The sequence below is a fragment of the Monodelphis domestica genome, chromosome 7 (assembly GCF_027887165.1).
Source record: "Monodelphis domestica isolate mMonDom1 chromosome 7, mMonDom1.pri, whole genome shotgun sequence".
Taxonomy (NCBI): domain Eukaryota; kingdom Metazoa; phylum Chordata; class Mammalia; order Didelphimorphia; family Didelphidae; genus Monodelphis; species Monodelphis domestica.
Window position 1 is genome coordinate 153,051,345 of NC_077233.1, and position 18,451 is coordinate 153,069,795.

The following is an 18,451-nucleotide window of genomic DNA, read 5'->3' on the forward strand; positions in this document are numbered from 1 at the left end:
GATGAACTGGATCATTTCTTTCTGAACTGAAAAGACCAGCAGGAATTGTTACAGAGTGAAATGAGCAGAACCAAGAGAACATTGTACACTGAAGTGAAACATTGTGGAACTAGCCAATGTAATGGACTTTACTACTAGTAGTAATATAATAATCCAGGACATTCCTGAGGGACTTATGAGTAAGAATGTTATCCATATCGAAAGAAAGAACTATGGGAGTAGAAACACAAAAGAAAAACTTATGACATGACTTATCACTTGTTTATATGGGTATACGATTTGAGGCTTCAGCTTTAAAATAATGCCCTATGGTAAAAATGAATAATGGGGAAATAAAATTTGTACAAGCCAGTGGAAATGTTTATCGGCTTTGGGGAGGGAGGGAAAAATGAATCATGTAAACATGGAAAATTTTTTTTTAAATTTAATATAGAAAATAAAGCAGTGGATAGAATTGTTGAAAATGGATATTATTAGGTAAAGGTTGAGTAGGGAAGAAAATGAACATGGAAAGCCCTCCTTGCTTTTGCCTTTCCTCTGGGAGAAGTAGCAGAGAAGGGCTTTTAGGGGGCTGTATTTATCTTAGCATACATGTTCTGCACTGTGCTGTTGAAGAAGATGAAGAAAGTGTGTCTCTGTTCTCCAAAAATCTTTTCTAGTGTTCCCAATCATTTTTTCAGAATAGGGCAGTGTAAGAAACAAAGAATATGTAGTAATAATAATGATAATAACAATTAACATGAAAGTATAAAAATAACTTTTAGTTGGAGAAGTCAAAAGAATGTCTACTATTTCACCTTTATTTGGTCTTTTCTTGAAGTAAATGGTATCTTCAGACTTTCATAAATAAATCTCCTCTGCTAATGATACCATATTCTTTTATCCCCCCCCTTTCATAGTCTTGCTTCATGAATGAGTAACAGTTTCTTTTTCTCTCTTTTTCCACTGGATCCTTCTCATCTCAAATATCTGTTCCATACCATATAGGAAACTATTACATGACCTTGTTACATTTTTTGTATTTTATCCTATTTATCTCTTTCTCCTTTGCCACTCAGTTTGTTCCCATTACTCACAAGAAATTATTTCTAGATGCCTTGTCCATGCCCTTGATTCAGCTAATGTTCATGATTTTTCTGATTTCTATACTCCAGTTCTTACATGCCATCATTACATCTGCTAACCCTCCAAAACAAAAATAAAATCTCACTACAATATTTTTGATCAGTTCTTCTACAGGTTTATAAAATACTCTGTGTGTTCATTGGAAACAGGCTGATTTACAACCATATACTCTCCCATAAAATATGATTATAGCAAATACTTGTTGCTATGCAGATTGTTACTATGAGGATCACATGAAACAACATATCTTTGTTTAGTAAAAACCTTAAAATTATATAAATGCTAGCTATTATTAAAATTATTATACTTGTCTCATCAAGTGAGAAGTGAGACCTTAAGAAGAACCAAGGATAATCACTTTTTTCCGTCTGAGTTATTGCTACCTGACCTCTGATTTAGATACCAATTTCTTCCATTCAGTAACAGTGAAACAGAATAATAAAATATTAGAACTAATGAGGAAACTAGAATATACAATATTGTATGTCATACCTAGAAGGTGTCTTAGAGTCCAAAACACAGAAAGACAGACTATGGGGAACAAGAGTATGGAAAGAAATTAAAGATCTAGAAGGAAAATAAATGTTAGATGTAGAAGGGACCATAAGACATAGAAAATAAAATTTCACAGCTGAAAGAGGTTAGAGAATTATGGAGTTTTCCAACTCCATATTTCCAATGTGATTAGCATAAGGAATGCCAGAAGTTTTCCAACTCCATGTTTCCAATGTGATTAGCATAAAGAATGCCAGAACTCAAAGAAACCTTAGAACACACAATTTAGTGCTATATGAAAAGCAGCTTGATATCCTTATCCAAATAACTAATTTCATAGAAGAGAAATTGAGGACCAAAGAGAATCTAGGGTTTAGTTAATACCAATGATATAATTTAATAAAAAATGATTTTATATTCTAATTATTCATGAGTGCTATAGAATGAAGAGATCTCATATCAACTGGTTCTTTCTGATTCAGAAACAAACATTTATGTATGCCTCCCTTAATTTTCTTTGCATTTTTCTTTGCTTAGAATTTAGATGACTTCTGTATTAGTTTTTTTATTTCATCTAATCTACCTTATATTCCCATTCTTCTTAACATTTCTAACCTAATTAAATATCCATTCCCAGTTGACAATACCACTTTCATCCTTGGAAAGTGTCCTTCCTAGTAAAGTACCCATGAACCTCATCCACCTTTTTTAGCTCAGAAGAATCTTCAAGTTATCTTCTATTCATGTTGTCATTTGTTGAAAATTGTCCAGCTTATTAATAAAGAAGTTGTTTGAAACATTTTAATGCCCTGGTGCCTTTAAACACCACAAATGTGTAATTTGAAAACTTATTTGTGTTACTTTTAACTGAATTGTATCTGATTAAATTTCTACACTTTGACCATTCCAGTTTGTATCTAATTTCTCATTATGTAGCATTTCATAAAGTCTGTGTGTCATGTTCACTGGTCTTTATGATTTGATTTTTGTGCTATAAGTAAAAACAAAAGGACTAGGTACATTACCGTGTAAAGATTGCACATAACTATATCCTATTGCACTTAATCAGAGGTATGTCAGGAATTGCAATCACTTGCATTGTCTCATAGAATAAATATCTCATGTCTAAAACCTGAAAAAAACCATTCAGATTAAAACACATTAATATATCCTCTATGTTTAACATTCCCCAGACTTTTATGTTGTTAAATACTGAATTAGTTATAATTGCTTCTACAAAAAATTATTTTTTCCATATTAACTTTTCTTCTGTCATTAGCTCTCTCATGATGTCAGACAAAGTGTTAGATTTATATAATTCATTCATTTGGCAAATTATTGCCAGTTAAGAGAGTTTTTCAACTTCTAAATGACTATATTAACTTGTGTGGGTCGGAACCCTACCTTTCTAGTTCTTCATTCCATGCCTGCTCTAGTCTGCTGCCTCTGGAAAGTTCCAAAGGCTCAACTATTGTATCAGCATGTCAATTTGTCCCTCCTCCCACTTCCTCCCCAATGTTCTTAGGGACTCTGTATTCCCTGAAGTAATTTAAAGTTGTAGGCAGGAACTGTGTGGGTTATAACAACTTTTAGAAGATTGAAGAATAATATCCTAATGATCTGATTACAACAAGCTTAGTAGGCTTTTCTACATCTAACCTTTTTTCCTATGCTCTTGATATCATCTTATTTTTAAAAAATCATTCTCCCTAAACTGTTTTCTGTCAAATATTACAATTAATTCCTAAGTCTCTCTTTCAACTGCTTCTTTGTTTCTGCAAAAAAAGTTCACATCCCTTCTATCTTGTAGAAACTTTTTCTTAATCATATCACTTTCTTCAGCTATTATTATTAATTTTTAAAAATGCCAAACCTTTATGGACTCAACTTCTATATTACCATTTAGATCTGTTTAAAAAAATTAAATCTAAGTATATCTGTTTCTAGCAAGTAACACTGACTTCTGTTTCTGTCTACTTGCTTTCTCACTGCCCATTCCATGTATAGAATTTGCACTTTTCAAAATTTGGCCTCATACAATTCCCCTCTTCAAGATAGAGCTTAACTATTATGTTATATGTGATTCTATTCTGTAAACTTCTTCTGACTTCTAGGATGTTGTACTAACTAGGCTGTATGTGGGATTTATGCATTCATGGGGATTGTCTTAATGTCATGATTGGTTTGCAGGTGGCACTGATAATTCTAATCTAAGATCTGACCCACCTCTCAGGACAGGAAGAAAGCAAAAAGCCACACTCATCCTGATGGGATGAGCAGGCAATGCCAAAGGAGCATCACTAAGGCTATAAACTTTTTTCCCGTTTCCCAGAGAGGTATTGAGTTAAACTGTATAACCTCGCTCTGACAAGTATTCCCCATGTTTGTGGGTTTTGTGTGCTGATTCATGCTACCTTTCATAAGTACTTGCCAGGATTCTAGCTTCTATGAACATTAAGCCAGAAAATTATAAGAAGACAGTCCAACTCTTTAGTGAAGAATTGCATCTTCAGTGACCTTTCTCCTCTTGGTAACATTTCTAACAAATACAATCAATCTTTTACTTCTTTTTATTGGTGTGATAATCTACATATTATCAACATTGCTAGATTTTCTCCAATATTACATCAGCTCCTGAATTCTAAATTAATTCCTTATAGTTATAGTCCAGGCTCTTAATAATAATTAGAGTCACTCCCTTTTAGGTTCTATATTAAAATGTGAAATTAAACTTACTGGCGTATAGTCTCCTTACCTTATGGTAAGTTTGGGCATCAGAAATCTGACATTTTTTTTCCATTCATGATAGGTCAGATATCATAAGAAAGTAGGCTTTGAATTATAATATACATATAAAACAGAGAATAGAGATCATAAATATTAATAGATTTCAGGTCCACACAAGGAAAAGTTACTTATAATTAGAAATGCTCAAAAATGGAACTAATTAATTCAGAAAATAATACTTTTCATATGAACAGAAGTATTCAGTCGGAAGTTTGCTACATATTTATTAGGGATTTTGTAGAGAAGATTCATAATTTGAATAGAAGTTATAGTAGATGATTTATGACCTTTCTAATTACCTGGTTTCTTTCTATCATTGAATTATCTTTTTAAAACAATTCAATTCATGGTAAATGAGTTAAAATTATATAAAAGACATATTTTTATTATTGATCTGTGTTTTTTAAGGTAAAATTCTTTTGACCCTCTCTCTTATTGAAATTCATGTCAAATGAAGATCCTACATATAACCTCCCTGGAAATATTATCTTACTTATGATATAACACCTCTTAAACATCTACCATATTCTTATTTGCTTCCTGATTATTTATATGCCTGTCTTCTCACCTTTTTTTTCTTTAGGGTGGAATAATTATTGTTTAGGAAAGGAAAATAAAAAATAATATGATGTTCAAAACCAAGATAAAGAAGTAGATAAGAGGAGGTAATATTTGCTTTATGTGATGAATTCAAATTCCTTGGTCCATTTGAAAAGCATTTATTGTTGAAGACTGTATAGAACCCAAGAGAGGTTATGAGACTGGAAAAGGAAAAAAATGTTCCAAATTTAAAAAAAAAAATCAGTTAAGGTGGAAACTACAGCCTATGGGTCAAAGAGTTTTATTTTCATTCTTGATTAAATGGTCAAAAATGTTATCAAAATGTTGGTCATTAAAGGGATGGTAATGGTGATTTCAAGCCTAGAGCAGAGAATTTAAAGGAGGAAATTATTTTGTGATACTTTTTACCAGGATACTTTTTGTCAGTTATTAAAGACTACCAGTGGCATGGATTAGAACTCACTCCACAGCCAAGGCACTTTGCTGGTACCACATTGCCTTAAGCTACCTACATTTGACCCATATAAGAGGAATTTAACCATCCACCTTTCCATAGCACTTTAAAATTTATGAAGTGCTTACTGAAAAATCATCCAGGAGGTAGGTAGTGTATCCATATTATTTCAGTAGTGTGGGTATTTTCCTTAATTTATGGATAAGAAAACTTGGTTTAAAAAATTACAACAGGAATAATTTGCCTTTTCTTTTTTGACAAGGTTAATGGATAGTTAGCCCAAGAGAATTTCAAAGACGTCATTTTCCTGGATTTTGTTAAAACATGTGATAAAGATTTTCATGCCTTTATTATGGATTAGATGAATGGTATCTGCTAGACTATAATCCAGTTAAGTGGATATACACCTTGCTACAAGACCAAACCCACAGTAGTCACTAGTGGTTCAATGTCACTTGGCAAGGAACACTCCAATGGAATATCCCAGGATTCTATATTTTTCTCTGTGGTATTTAACCTCTTTTCAAATGACTTGGATAGCGACATTGTAGATGATAGACCACCCTATCAAAGTTGTAGATGACATATAACTAGGTTTCTAAGTAGATGACAAAAATCAGAATTCCAAAATCCCTTCAGTAAGCAAGCATTCTGAATTGAATCTACAAAGATGAAACTTTAAGGAATAATATAAAACATTAGACTTGGATTCAAGAATCTCCTTTTACAACAATACTGTGAGGGAACTTTTGCTATATAGCAGTAAGTCTGAAACGTATTTGGTGGTTTTAAAGTACTGAAAGACCAAAATTTGGACCTTATGGCAACAGAAAAAGTTAACTTGTTTAGAAGTCTTTGAGAGTTCTACTGTCTAGAATTCAGGAAATAACAATCCCATTGTCCAAGCTAGAACAAGTCTAGAATATTGTGTTTTATTCTGCCAAACATATGTTAGTAAGAAGATTGATAAGCTACTTTTACATGGCATTGAGGAAGAATAAAATGTTAAAAAAGATTGTCCAGTGTTCAGAGGAAGAAGGCAAAGATGTTGAAAGGTCTTTAGATCATGCTAGTTCAGAATCAATTGAAGAAATTGAAGATTTTTTTATAGAGATGAGAGAAAGCATAAAGGATATTACCTGTCTTCAAATATTTGAAAGATAGTCAGAAGGAACAAGTATTAATCTTGTTGTGCTTGGCCCCAACTGTTAGGACTAGAACCAGTGCTTTGAAATTTGAGGCAGAGTTAAGCTTGCTGTAGTGAACAATTTCTTTATAATTAAAGCTATGTATAACCACTTATATCAGACTATTTACCACCTCAGGTAGGGTGGAAGGAGGAAGATTGGAAGACAATTTGAATTGAAAAACGCTAAATAATAGTTGTCAAAAATTGTTTCTAAATGTACTGAAAAAATGTTTAAAGTGAAAAAAGAAAAAATAATAATATAGAACCTCAGCTATCTAAATGTGAGATGGTTTAATTTAGTTGGTAATGTGTCATACCTCTTTGTGAAGTAATTACTGAAAAATGATTTGTTTGGTATAATGTTGATTGGATTCTTGGTTTAGTATGATATGGACAAGTTGATCTTTGAGATTTCTGCTGATGCTGACTTTATTTGGTTGTATAAGCTAACTATATTATAAACTTCTGAAGAATCAGTTATATTTTTCATGATTTGCTTTTTATAAGATAGTACACTGGTCATGCTCAGCAAATGTTGACTAAATGAATATACAAATACAACCCATACTTTTATGTAGAAATATAAGATTTAATGACTATTTATAATAACTATGAAAGCAGAGATTAGGCATTTGGAAGAAATGAATGGAAATTACAAAGGTAATCTATTAGCAAGAAATTATAAACAATATGTGTTATAATTTAATGAAAAACATTGTGAAACCCAGAAAAATCAAGCAGAAGTTGGAATAGGGTTATTAGCAAATTCTAGAGTAGAATTATGCTTTCAGAAATGTTTATTCTGTATGAAAATGGATGAAGATCTCATGGGGGTTGTTTCAGTCACTCTTACACTACTAATACCAGGAGCAATGACACTGGGTTTGAAAGAAGACAAGATTCTCCCATACAACAGAGGCCAACAGTCAGTCTCATAGTTCACATTTTCCTTAAGTACAGATTTCTGATTAGGACTTTCTCCACAGCTTCTTTTACTTCCTTATTTCTCAGACTATAGATGATGGGGTTCAGCATTGGGGTGATCACCCAGTAAGACAATCCAAAGATTTCATCAAAAAGCTTAGTGTCCTTAGACTTGGGTTTCATGTACATGAAAAGAGCAGACCCATAAAACAAGATTACCACAGTAAGGTGTGCTGAGCAAGTGGAAAAAGCTTTTTTCCTTCCTTCAGTAGAATTAATTCTCAGAATAGTGGAGAGGATGAATACATAAGAGAAGAAAATAAAGACCAGAGGAGTGATTAACAGAATAATACTTGCAATTATCATAATAAATATATTGAGGGAGATGTCTACACAGATAAGCTTCAAAAGGGCAAGAATTTCACAGGCCATGTGGTCAATAATGTTCTCGCAGAAAGGTAGTATCAAGGCAAGCACAGATTGTACTAAGGCAATCAGAAATCCTAGTATCCAGGTCCAGGCAGCCATATGTATACATATTCCCCTGTTCATGATGATGGTGTATCTTAGAGGACTGCAGATGGCTACATATCTGTCAAAAGCCATTATTGCCAGCAGCAGACACTCTGTGGACCCAAGACCAAAAGAAATAACCAACTGCAGGGCACATCCAATGAAAGTCATGGATTTTCTTTTAGATGTAAAATTAACTAGCATTTGAGGGATTGAGGAGGATGTGTAGCAGATGTCTATAAAGGAGAGGTTCCCAAGGAAAAAATACATAGGGGTGTGAAGGCGAGAGTCCAGGATGGTGATGGTAAGGAGGGTGCCATTTCCCAGGAGAATCACCAAATACATCAAGAGACAGAGCACATAAAGAAATACCTGGATTTCTGGGTAGTTTGAAAGCCCCATCATAAAGAACTCTGTTACAGGTGTATAATTCCCCTTTTCCATTTTATTGTATTTAGGTCACCTAAAGGATTTAGAGAAAGAGACAGTCCATATAAATGATAATGATAAGTAACAGTAATTTACCTTTCATAATCCTTTCTCTTTACTTTTTTCTTTTCTTCATTATTATGTTTCTTTTACTATTTTCTTGACCAGTTAAAACTATTTATGTTTAATTAATACTATAAAATATATACTGAAGCTATTCATATATATGCATATATGTGTACAAAATGAAAAGAAAAATAAAAAAAATGTATTCGAAGTTGTGATTGAAATTAAGGAAGAATGAGGTACAAAGTTCCAAAACTAATAAAATAATTTGTAAAGGCTAGCAATTACCTATGAATTAGATGTCTTAGCTTCTCAGTAAACCCAAATGGGAAGAAATGAAGTCAGCTAGCTTTTATAAAGGTTTCTAGAAAGCACAGAATAAAAATATATAGGAATTTTTAGGTGGGGATCCAGGATGCTGATGATGAGCATGCTCTTTCCCATTAAAATCACCAACTACATCAGCAGGCAGATCATATAAAGAAACATCTGGAGGCCTGGGTATTTAGAAGGCCCCACAAGAAAAAACTCTGTCACAAGTGTATAATTCCTCTTTTCCATGTTATTGTATTTAAATCACCTAAAGGATTCAGGGAAAGAGACAGCTCATGTAAATGATAAATTACAATGATTTACTTTGATATTATAGTTTTTTTTAAAAAGCCTTTCTCTTTTTTCTCCATTATAGTATTTTATTTTATTATTATTTTCTTTGACAATTTAAAGCTATTCAAGTATAAACAAAACTATGAACAAAGGAAATATAAAAAATGAGTATGCTGATATTGCAATTGAAATTAAGGTAGCCTGAGGCACAGAGTTACATGACTATTAATTTGTTGGTAAAGCTAGCATTTATCAATAAATGAGTTTTGTTAGCTCCTTGGTGAGGTGGAAGTTTCCAGGTGAGGAGAACTAACCTTTTTAATATTTTTTCCCTGAGAAGAACAGGTTAAATCACAGATGAAAATAATATGATTGGTTAAAAAATCAGAAACATCATAGGTGGCAAAACCAATATTATTAGTTGGACATTTGAGGTTAGTAACATCCCTTCTTTCTATCCTGTTATCAGGAAAATTAATTTGATTGAGTTCATGTTCTTGTTGGTAGAACAGAGATGACAGATGAACTTGTTATGCAGTTATTGATAGGAAAGCTAAACTTTGAAGCTAATAGATAACATATTTCTATTAATTATAGGACACTCAGAGGTGTAGAGAACATAGGTTTCCTTCAACTAAAAGTGAGTTGTAGCAAAATTAAACTCTTCAACTGAAAATAGCAGTCTTCTTTTAAATAAAGCATTTTAAAGGGAGCAACTTTTAAACTTATCCTAGAGAGGAAGACAGAACTTTTGAACCTGTGAATTCTGAATTGAACTGAAAGACCAAGAAACATGGCTTAGTTACAGAACTGAATAAAATGCACAATGGGATCAAATATCAAATAAATTGGTCTCAGCAACTTCCAACAAAATATATAATAGAAATTACTCTATTTTGCTGGTAGTCATTTTTTGGTTATGACAGTCTTTTTGTGACCCATTTGGGGTTTTCTTGACAAAGATTTCAGAATAGTTTGCCATTTCCTTCTCGAGTACATTTTACAGATAAGCATACTGAAGCAAATAGGTTTAAGTGACTTGTTTATAATCATATAGCTAATAGGGGTCTAAGGCCAAATTTACAATAAGGTCTTTCTGGCTCCAGGCCTAGCATTCTATACACTGTGCCTTCTATTACTATACAGGATCCTAGAAATTGTTTGTATGTATCTAATTTATTTTATTTACTTTCACATATTCTCAAAATAATTGTTTGTTTGCTTGAACATAGAAATTACTCCACACTCCATGATTCTCTGATTTCATGCCTTCCCTTGGTATCTTAAGACACTGGTTCATTTTAGATAATTATAATGTATTTAATTCAAATTATTTCAACAAGGGCCTTTTGGAAGCTTATTATTAGTAAGACCTTTATTTGATAATAGGAACATAAAATGAAAAAGCATATATTTTGCCTTAGAAAAATTTATAATCTAATTTGTTTGGTGGTGGTTGTGAGGGTAAGATGTTCACATAAATAACTATAGTATGGCACAGGGGTCTTTAATCCATTTTATGCATAATGGATCCATTAGAAATTCTGGTGAAATGAAGAAATCAAAATTATCAATAAGCAAATGAAAAAGTGTTATAAATCCCTCCTGATTAGAGAAATACAAGTTAAAACAACACTGAGATACCACCTCATGCCTAGCAGATTGGCCAATATGACAGCAAAGGAAAGTGATAAATGTTGGAAGGGATGTGGCAAAATTGGGACACCAATTACAATATTTATTGGGAGAGATGGGGAGGATATGAAAAACCAGGGAATATTGGGAGGTTTGTATGTGGGTATGGAGGAGTTGCGGGGAGAGAGGGAATATTGCTTGGTGAATCAAAGGAGAGAGATTCCCCCTGCTGAGAGGAAGCAGCAGGGGTCCGATAAAGACTGTTTGTTGTTGAATGACTGAACTAAAGTTCAGCTCCCTCTATGCCTCAGAAAAGATAGTCCACTTATCTGACTGCAAATTCAAATAATATAAAGTTTAATTACCAGTTGGGATTGGAGATTTTTCCTCAGCTTCAGAGTTGAGGTCAGGCCCCAGAGGCTGGTGGAGGATTTCTCCCACTCCCATCTACTCTATATTAGTCCTCGCTTTGTCTAATAGCAGTAGACAAAAAAGCAAACAAGAACAGTTCTGACCTTAAGAAGTGATTGCGCCTGAATCTTCGGGGCTGAACCAAGAAGAGGCACACCACACCAGACTGGGCTGAACAAGCTCCTCCCTCCTCCAACATCAGGAAGCCACTACTGCCCTGCAGGAAGAAAGTGCTAGTCACAAGACCCAACTGCCACTCCCAGTTGCCCCTTCCCCCACCAACTATCAGTCTTGTTTCCTTTCCATACAATACACTGCTGATTGAGTTGTAAATTGCTTCAACCATTCCAGAGGGCAATTAGGAATTATGCACACAAGGCTTCAAAAGACTAACTGCTCTTTGATCAGACCATCCTACTGCTGGGTTTGTACTCCAAAGAGATAATAAGGAAAAATACTTGTACAAAAATATTTATAGTTACACTCTTTGCGAAAGCAAAAAATTGGAAAATGAGGGGGTGTCCATTGATTGGGGAATGGCTGAATAAATTGTGGTATCTGTTGGTGATGGAATACTATTGTGTTTAAAGGAATAATGAACTGGAGGAATCCATGTGAACTGGAAAGACTTCTAGGAATTGATGTAGAGTGAAAGGAGCTTAGAACCAGGAGAACATTGTACACAGAGACTGATACACAGTGGCATAATCAATTGTAATAGGCTTTTCTACTAGCAGCAATGCAATGATCCAGGACAATCTAGAGGAACTTATAAGAAAGAATGCTATCCTCATCCAGAGAAAGAACTGTGGGGGCAGAAATGCATAAGAAAAAAACACATAATCGATCACAAGGTTTGATGGGGAGATGATTAGTGTTTTGATGTCAAATGATACTTGTTACAAATATGAATAATATGGAAATAGGGTTTTGAACAATGGTACACTTATAAATCCAGTGGAATTTCTTATTAGCTCCGGGAGCAGGGAGGAAAGGGGGTGAATCATAAATCATGTAACCATGGAAAAATCTTCTAAATAAATAAAGAAAAAGAAAGAAATTCTGGTGAAATTTATGGAGCTTCTCAAAATAATGTTTTTAATTGTATAAAATAAAATACATTGGATTACAAAGGGAACCAATTATGTTGAAATAGTTATAAAATATTTTTAAATATTCATGGATCTTTAATTATGGACTAATAGCTATAAGGGAGTGCCTCTGACAAAATACTAAGAGAAATAAATTTGAGGAGGAAATGTGGAGGTTGGGTGAGAGGAAATTAAGGATGAATTCTTGGATAAGATTACACCAGAATGAATACTTGAAGAAAGGTTGACATTTTGATTGGCAGAAATAAATAGGATCAATAAATCCCACAAATGGGAAAGAGTGAATAAATAGTTGCTATGCATAAAAACACAGGATAGTGAGTATTCCTCATTAGCAGGAATTGAGAATATGGGTAAGTTACAAGTGAGATAATACTGGCTAGATGTTAGAACCAGATTATTGAAGACTTTGAATGTCAGTCTAAAGAGTTAAAATTTCTTTTAGAAAATGGGCATCAAAGGTTTATAAGTAGATAACCTATAGAATAAAAACAACACAGTAAGAAAAAGGTTTTTTTTTTTGGCAGTAGTGTCAGGTACCCATAGGAGAATGGAAAGAGTAGGGTCAGAGAGTGCTCATTAAAGGGATAAAGTTCTAGAGGAAATGGAGATGGTGTCAAGCGCATGTGGAGAATTTAGTCTTGGGAGAGAGAAAAGAAGCCTATTCCACTGAGAATATAATGAGACAAAAAAACATGAGGACAGAGTATGAGGATAATGCACTTGCCCAATGCAGAGGTAGTAAGAACCAAAATCAGAGTGGTGGAAGTATTGTGGAAAGGGTGAAAAAATGTATAAGATAATGCAAAACACATCTTGATTACATTCATCAATTGATGAGGGAGAGAGAATAATTATACATGACTGGTCAGTTTCAGATATGGATGACTGGGAGAGATGTCAATAGAAATAAAGGAACTGAAAGATGAACAAGATATTTTTAGGATGAAAGGTGTTTAGTTTGAATTCAGGATGGTTGGCATAGTGATATAGATTAGGCAAATGAACTTGGGAGACTGGAGCTTTTGGAAGAGGTGTGAGCTGGGAACAGAGACTTAGGTATCATTTATACAATGGAGTTAATGTCATAGGAGTAAATTACATCATCAGTGGAAGAAAATGTAGAAAAGAGACAGTGAACCCTGAACACTGTATTTAAAGGATAGATAGATATTTAAGAGCCAGCAGAAGAGGGGGTTGAAGATAGTGGAGAAATATGAGTACAGTATCATCAAAGCCAAGGGAATAAAAATATAATATAGAAACTGATGGTCTGCAATATCAAATGCTTCAATAAAGTCAAGGATAAAACAGAACAAAGGTAATTTAATTTGGCAATAACTCAAGGAATGACAAGATAATGATAATTTGGATTTGGTATTAAACTGAATTTGATTTACTTCAAATGAGGGGTTCTTGCTGTGTGTGTGTGTGTGTGTGTGTGTGTGTTTTGTCACACAGGTCTCTTGGGGAATTTAATAACAACTACAGACCTCTTAGAATATTTTAATGTATAAAATATGACCCTCAGCAACATAAAGAAAACCAATTGTATCAAAATCCAGTTGTCATAGATATGAAATTTATGTATAGATTCTTTAGGGATTTATGGACTTCAGGTTAAGAGCCTCTCCTTTAAAGAAAGCAATTGCAGTTAAGTAGTGGCAATGGAAGTCAGATTATCAGGGGTTTAGGAGTGAGTAGTCCCTTAGAAAGTGAAGACAAGTTTTTCAGACTATGCTTTTTAGAAATTTGACAATTCAGGGAGATAGAATCATAGGCTGAGGGCCATAGCATGTGGTGGTTTTTTTTATTGCTTTGCAAAATAGTAAAACATAAATTTAGTTTGAAGAATGAAGGAAGGAACCTATTCAGAGGGAGATACTGAAGATGCATCAGAAAAAGGATATTGATTTAGGGAGTGAAGTCATAGAGGAAATAGAATCAAGAGCATTGATAGAAGTATTGATTTGGGGAATGAGGGAAGAAAAACCACTCTCCCTTTTAAAACATATTGAGAAGAGGAGAGAAGGGGACAAAGGAAGATTTTAGAGTCATGGTTAGAGAGAGTTGAGGCAATTCAGGTCAGATGAAGTTGATCTTCCACAAGTAGGATAGAAAACATTATCTTTTAAGAGGGTAGAGCAGAGCCTTGAGGCAAAAAGTGAAATGAGGTCATTTTCAATAGAGAATGTGATAGAAAGTCTGTTAAAGAGAAATAAAATCCTGTATGTTAGAAAGTCTAGTTGTAGTTATAGGGGATCCATTTTATAGGATATCCTGCTAGCAATATTTCATGATTTCCTCAGACAGTACTGAGTGGCACTAGAGTAGTAGAGAAAGAGGAAGATGGTGGCAGATTCAAGAATGGTAAGTGGGCAATAGGGTGAGGATCCCAAGGTGGAGTGGATAGAACTGTTGACATAGGTAATGACGGGATCAAGATTGAATAGGGAAGATGCTGAGAACAGAATGCTTTAGTTTTCTTTTGCCTCCCCTCTGGGAGGAGCAGCAGAGAAGAGCACCTAAGTGGCTGTGTGCCTGGTTATTTGTATAACAAATGAACTCTTTCCCTGTTATCTTAGCATTTGTGCTCTGGACTGTGTTGTGGAAGAAGATGCAGCAAGTGTGACTCTGGTTTCCCAAATGCTGTTCTCACATTGTCAGCTATTTTGACCAAAAACAGGGAACACTATGGATAAACAATGACTGGGAAAGCATAAGAAAAGATTTCTAGTCAGAGTAGTCAAAGAATTATCTACTGCTTTTTTTATCTTAAATCATTTGGTGGGTTTTCAGTTTAGTTTCTACTAATTTTTTAAATCTAAAAATAACTGGATTCTGCTTTGCACATAGGATCTATACTATGCCAGACAAAGAATATTACACTATGTTTTAAAAATTAAATGCATTGTCTTATTTAATTCAGAAAAATAACACTTAGAAGAAAGAAGTTTTGTTGGTGTTATATAATTTTTCTTATAATTTTAAATGTGAGTACATAAAATTTAGAAAGATGAAGTGCCTTCCTAAGCCATTTAAGATTCTATTTCATAATTTCATCTTCACCTGGAATTATGTGATTTCTTTAGGCTTGATGAATAACTCTTCTGCCTGTGCTGTTGATCCCATCTTCTATTCCCTTTTCCAAAGTCTGGCTGCATTAATGCCTCCGTTTTTATTTTCCTCTCTACCTTTCCTCTGAATCCTTCTCATCTACTATTTCATTTCCTTGTTACCCTCTCAGTCAGCTGGCTTGTTTATTTCTTTCTCCTTTGTCCCTCAACTTGCCCCCATTACTTGAAAGAAATTCTTCCTGATCTTCATCCCACATGACTTGTGTATGTCTCTTAGTTGAATAGATGTTCAGGATCTATCTGATTTCTATAGTCTGTCTTTTGAGTGCATTTATGACCTGTCTCCATTAAATCAATGAACCCTATCTGTTCTGGAAAAAAACCCCAGCAAAACAAAAACAAAAATACCACTGCTTTTATCAGTTCCTCTCTAGGCCTATTATGAAATACTCTCTTCATGTTCATAGGAAACAGAATAATTAACAACCACAGTCTTCTAAAAATGGGATAATAGCTCCTATTTCATAAAATTGTTGTGAGGATCAATAAGATAATATTTGCTATTGTAAACCTTGAAGAATGATATAAATGTGAGCTATTATTAAGGCTGTTATACTTGCCCCACCAAATAATACTTTGTTTCCCAATATTTTATTTTTTCCCAACACAAAATCACTTTCTTAACTATATTTGAGAAGCTAGAATTAAAAGTCAGGAAGTAATTTTTTTCTCTGTGGTCTCTGATTTAGATACCAATTTTTTCCATTCAGTAATAGCAAAATACAGTGTAATTAAATATTAGAACCAAAATAAAACATAGTTTGTAAAATATTGAATGCCATACTTAGAAGCGATCTTAGAATACAAAACAAAGAAAGGGAGGACTGCTGGGAACCTGAGAATATGTAATGTAAAATGAAAGACTTGAAAGCAAATTAAATGATTGAATTAGGAGAGATCATAGAATATGGAACATAAAATGTCATAGCTAAAGGGGCCTTAGAAGAGAGACTATAGAATGGTGGAGAGTTGAAATGTAATTAATACCTAGAATTCCTGAGCTGGAAGAATCTTAGAACATAGAATTTAACTATAGGAGAAGAAATTTTATTTATATTTCTGTGCAAATAACTGATTTAATAGAGAGAAGCTGAGTCCTGAAGAGAATACAGGGCTTAGTTAATACCCATGAAACAATTTAATAAAGGGTGATTTAATATTATAGTTGTTAATGAATAGAAGAGATGATATTTCAAATTAGTAGGTTCTTTCCAATTCAGAAAAAAAAATTTTTTTCTTCATGGCTTCCTCTGTTAACTTTGCACCTTTTTTTACTTGGAATTTAGATTGCTTCCATATAAATATTTTTCATACAGTCCAATCTGTTGTACATTCCTATTACTCTCAATATTTCTATCCTAATTCAATATCCATTCCCAGTTCATAGTACCACTTTCATCCTCAGAAAGGGTACTTCCAAGATAGTACCCATGATTCTCATTTACCTTTTAGCTTAGAAGAGTTTTCATCTTCTCTTCCATCTATGTGAAGTCATTTAGTTGTGATTTTCCAGCTTTCTGAAAAAAAAATCTACTTTAAACATTTCAAGAGTGCCTTACTATCTTTAGACATCACTAAACACATAAACACTTATTCTATATTTAACATTTCTCAGGCTTTTGTGCAGTTATATTCTGAATTAGCTGCAAATGGTTTTGCAAAAAAACCTATTTTTCTGCATTAAACTTTCTTATGTCATTATTCTTATTGCATACTTTCAGATTGTTTGATTTATACAATTCAAGAATATGGTAAAATATTACCAGAATAAAAGATTTTCCAATTTTTACTCTGTAGTAATTATATTTATTAGCTTGTGTGAAGAGAATCCTTACCTTGTTAGTTCTTCTTTCCTTGTCTGCGCTAGTCTGTTGCCCCTGAAAAGTTCTAAAGGCTCAACTATTGTATCTGCCTGCCAATTTGTCCCTCCTCCCACTTCCTCCCCAATGTTCTTAGGGACTCTCTAATCCCTGAAGTAATTTAAAATTGTAGACAGGAACTGTGTGGGTCTTAAGTTTTATAAGGTTTAGGAATAAATATAATGACCCGATTGCACTAAGTTTATTAGGCTTTTCTAAGTCTAATCTTTCTGCCTACTCTTTTTGATATCTAATTTTATAATCATCCCCCCAATCCCATCTCCATTAAATATTACAATTCATTTCAATCCTCTCCCCTGGTTCTTTGTCCTCACAAAAATTTCCAATTTCCTCTATCCTATAAAAAACTTTCCCTTAATCACACCACCTTCTTAAACTATTATTAATTTTTTATCCTTTACTGCCTCACCTTCTATAGCACCATTTAAGGTTGTTTTTTTTTTTAAACCCTTACCTTCCATCTTGGAGTCAATACTGTGTATTAGCTCCAAGACAGAAGAGTGGTAAGGGCTAGGCAATGGGGGTCAAATGACTTGCCCAGGATCACACAGCTGGGAAGTGTCTGAGGCCAGATTTGAACCTAGGACCTCCCTCTCTAGGCCTGGCTCTCAAAGCACTGAGCTACCCAGCTGCCCCCAGCACCATTTAAGTTTGTTAGTTAAATCCATGTATTTTTTCCTTTCAAATAACACTGCATTCATTTCCCATATCCTTGTATTTGTATTGCCCATTCCCCATGCCTAAGAATGTAAACTTTCCTTAAGTTTGCTTCACAGGATTCTTTTCCTCCTTCAAAACACAGCTTAAGTACAAGGTTACTCTAAGCTTTTACAGCTGTTTATTGCATGTCTATACTGTCACACTGATTTACTTTTCTATTTCATGGTCAGTAGTCAAGTAGTTTTGATCATTAGTGCTTCATAATATAATTCAATATCTGGTACTGCTAAATGTCCTTCCTTTATATCACCCCCCCTCCCCAATCAATTCCTTTGATACCCTTGACCTTTTGTTTTTCCAAGTGAATTTTGTTACTTTTTCTATTTTATTCTATTTATTGGACTGGTCCAATAAAATAAATTTTGGTTATTTAATTGAGATTGCATTGAATAAGTAGATTAGTTTAG

At 33.7% G+C, this 18,451-nt stretch overlaps 1 protein-coding gene across 2 annotated transcripts in view; it reads right to left on the reverse strand.

The window, feature by feature from the left end:
- Positions 1-17,323, reverse strand: part of LOC100012450 (olfactory receptor 13D1-like) — a 29,849-nt gene extending 12,526 nt beyond the window's left edge. Inside the window, exons 1-4 of one of the 2 annotated variants that reach the window (XR_008913573.1) lie at positions 17,280-17,321; positions 16,890-16,961; positions 11,300-11,412; positions 8,421-8,511 (exon numbers count right to left, since the gene is read on the reverse strand). Coding sequence is in view for 1 of the 2 variants with exons in the window: in XM_007499023.3 (XP_007499085.2) it covers positions 7,551-8,492 (942 nt within the window). In the remaining variant the exon portion in view is untranslated. Of the gene's footprint in view, positions 1-4,916; positions 8,512-11,299; positions 11,413-16,889; positions 16,962-17,279 lie in introns of those variants that run through there. The other variant, XM_007499023.3, reaches the window with a different exon arrangement.
- Positions 17,324-18,451: the final 1,128 nt, after the last annotated feature.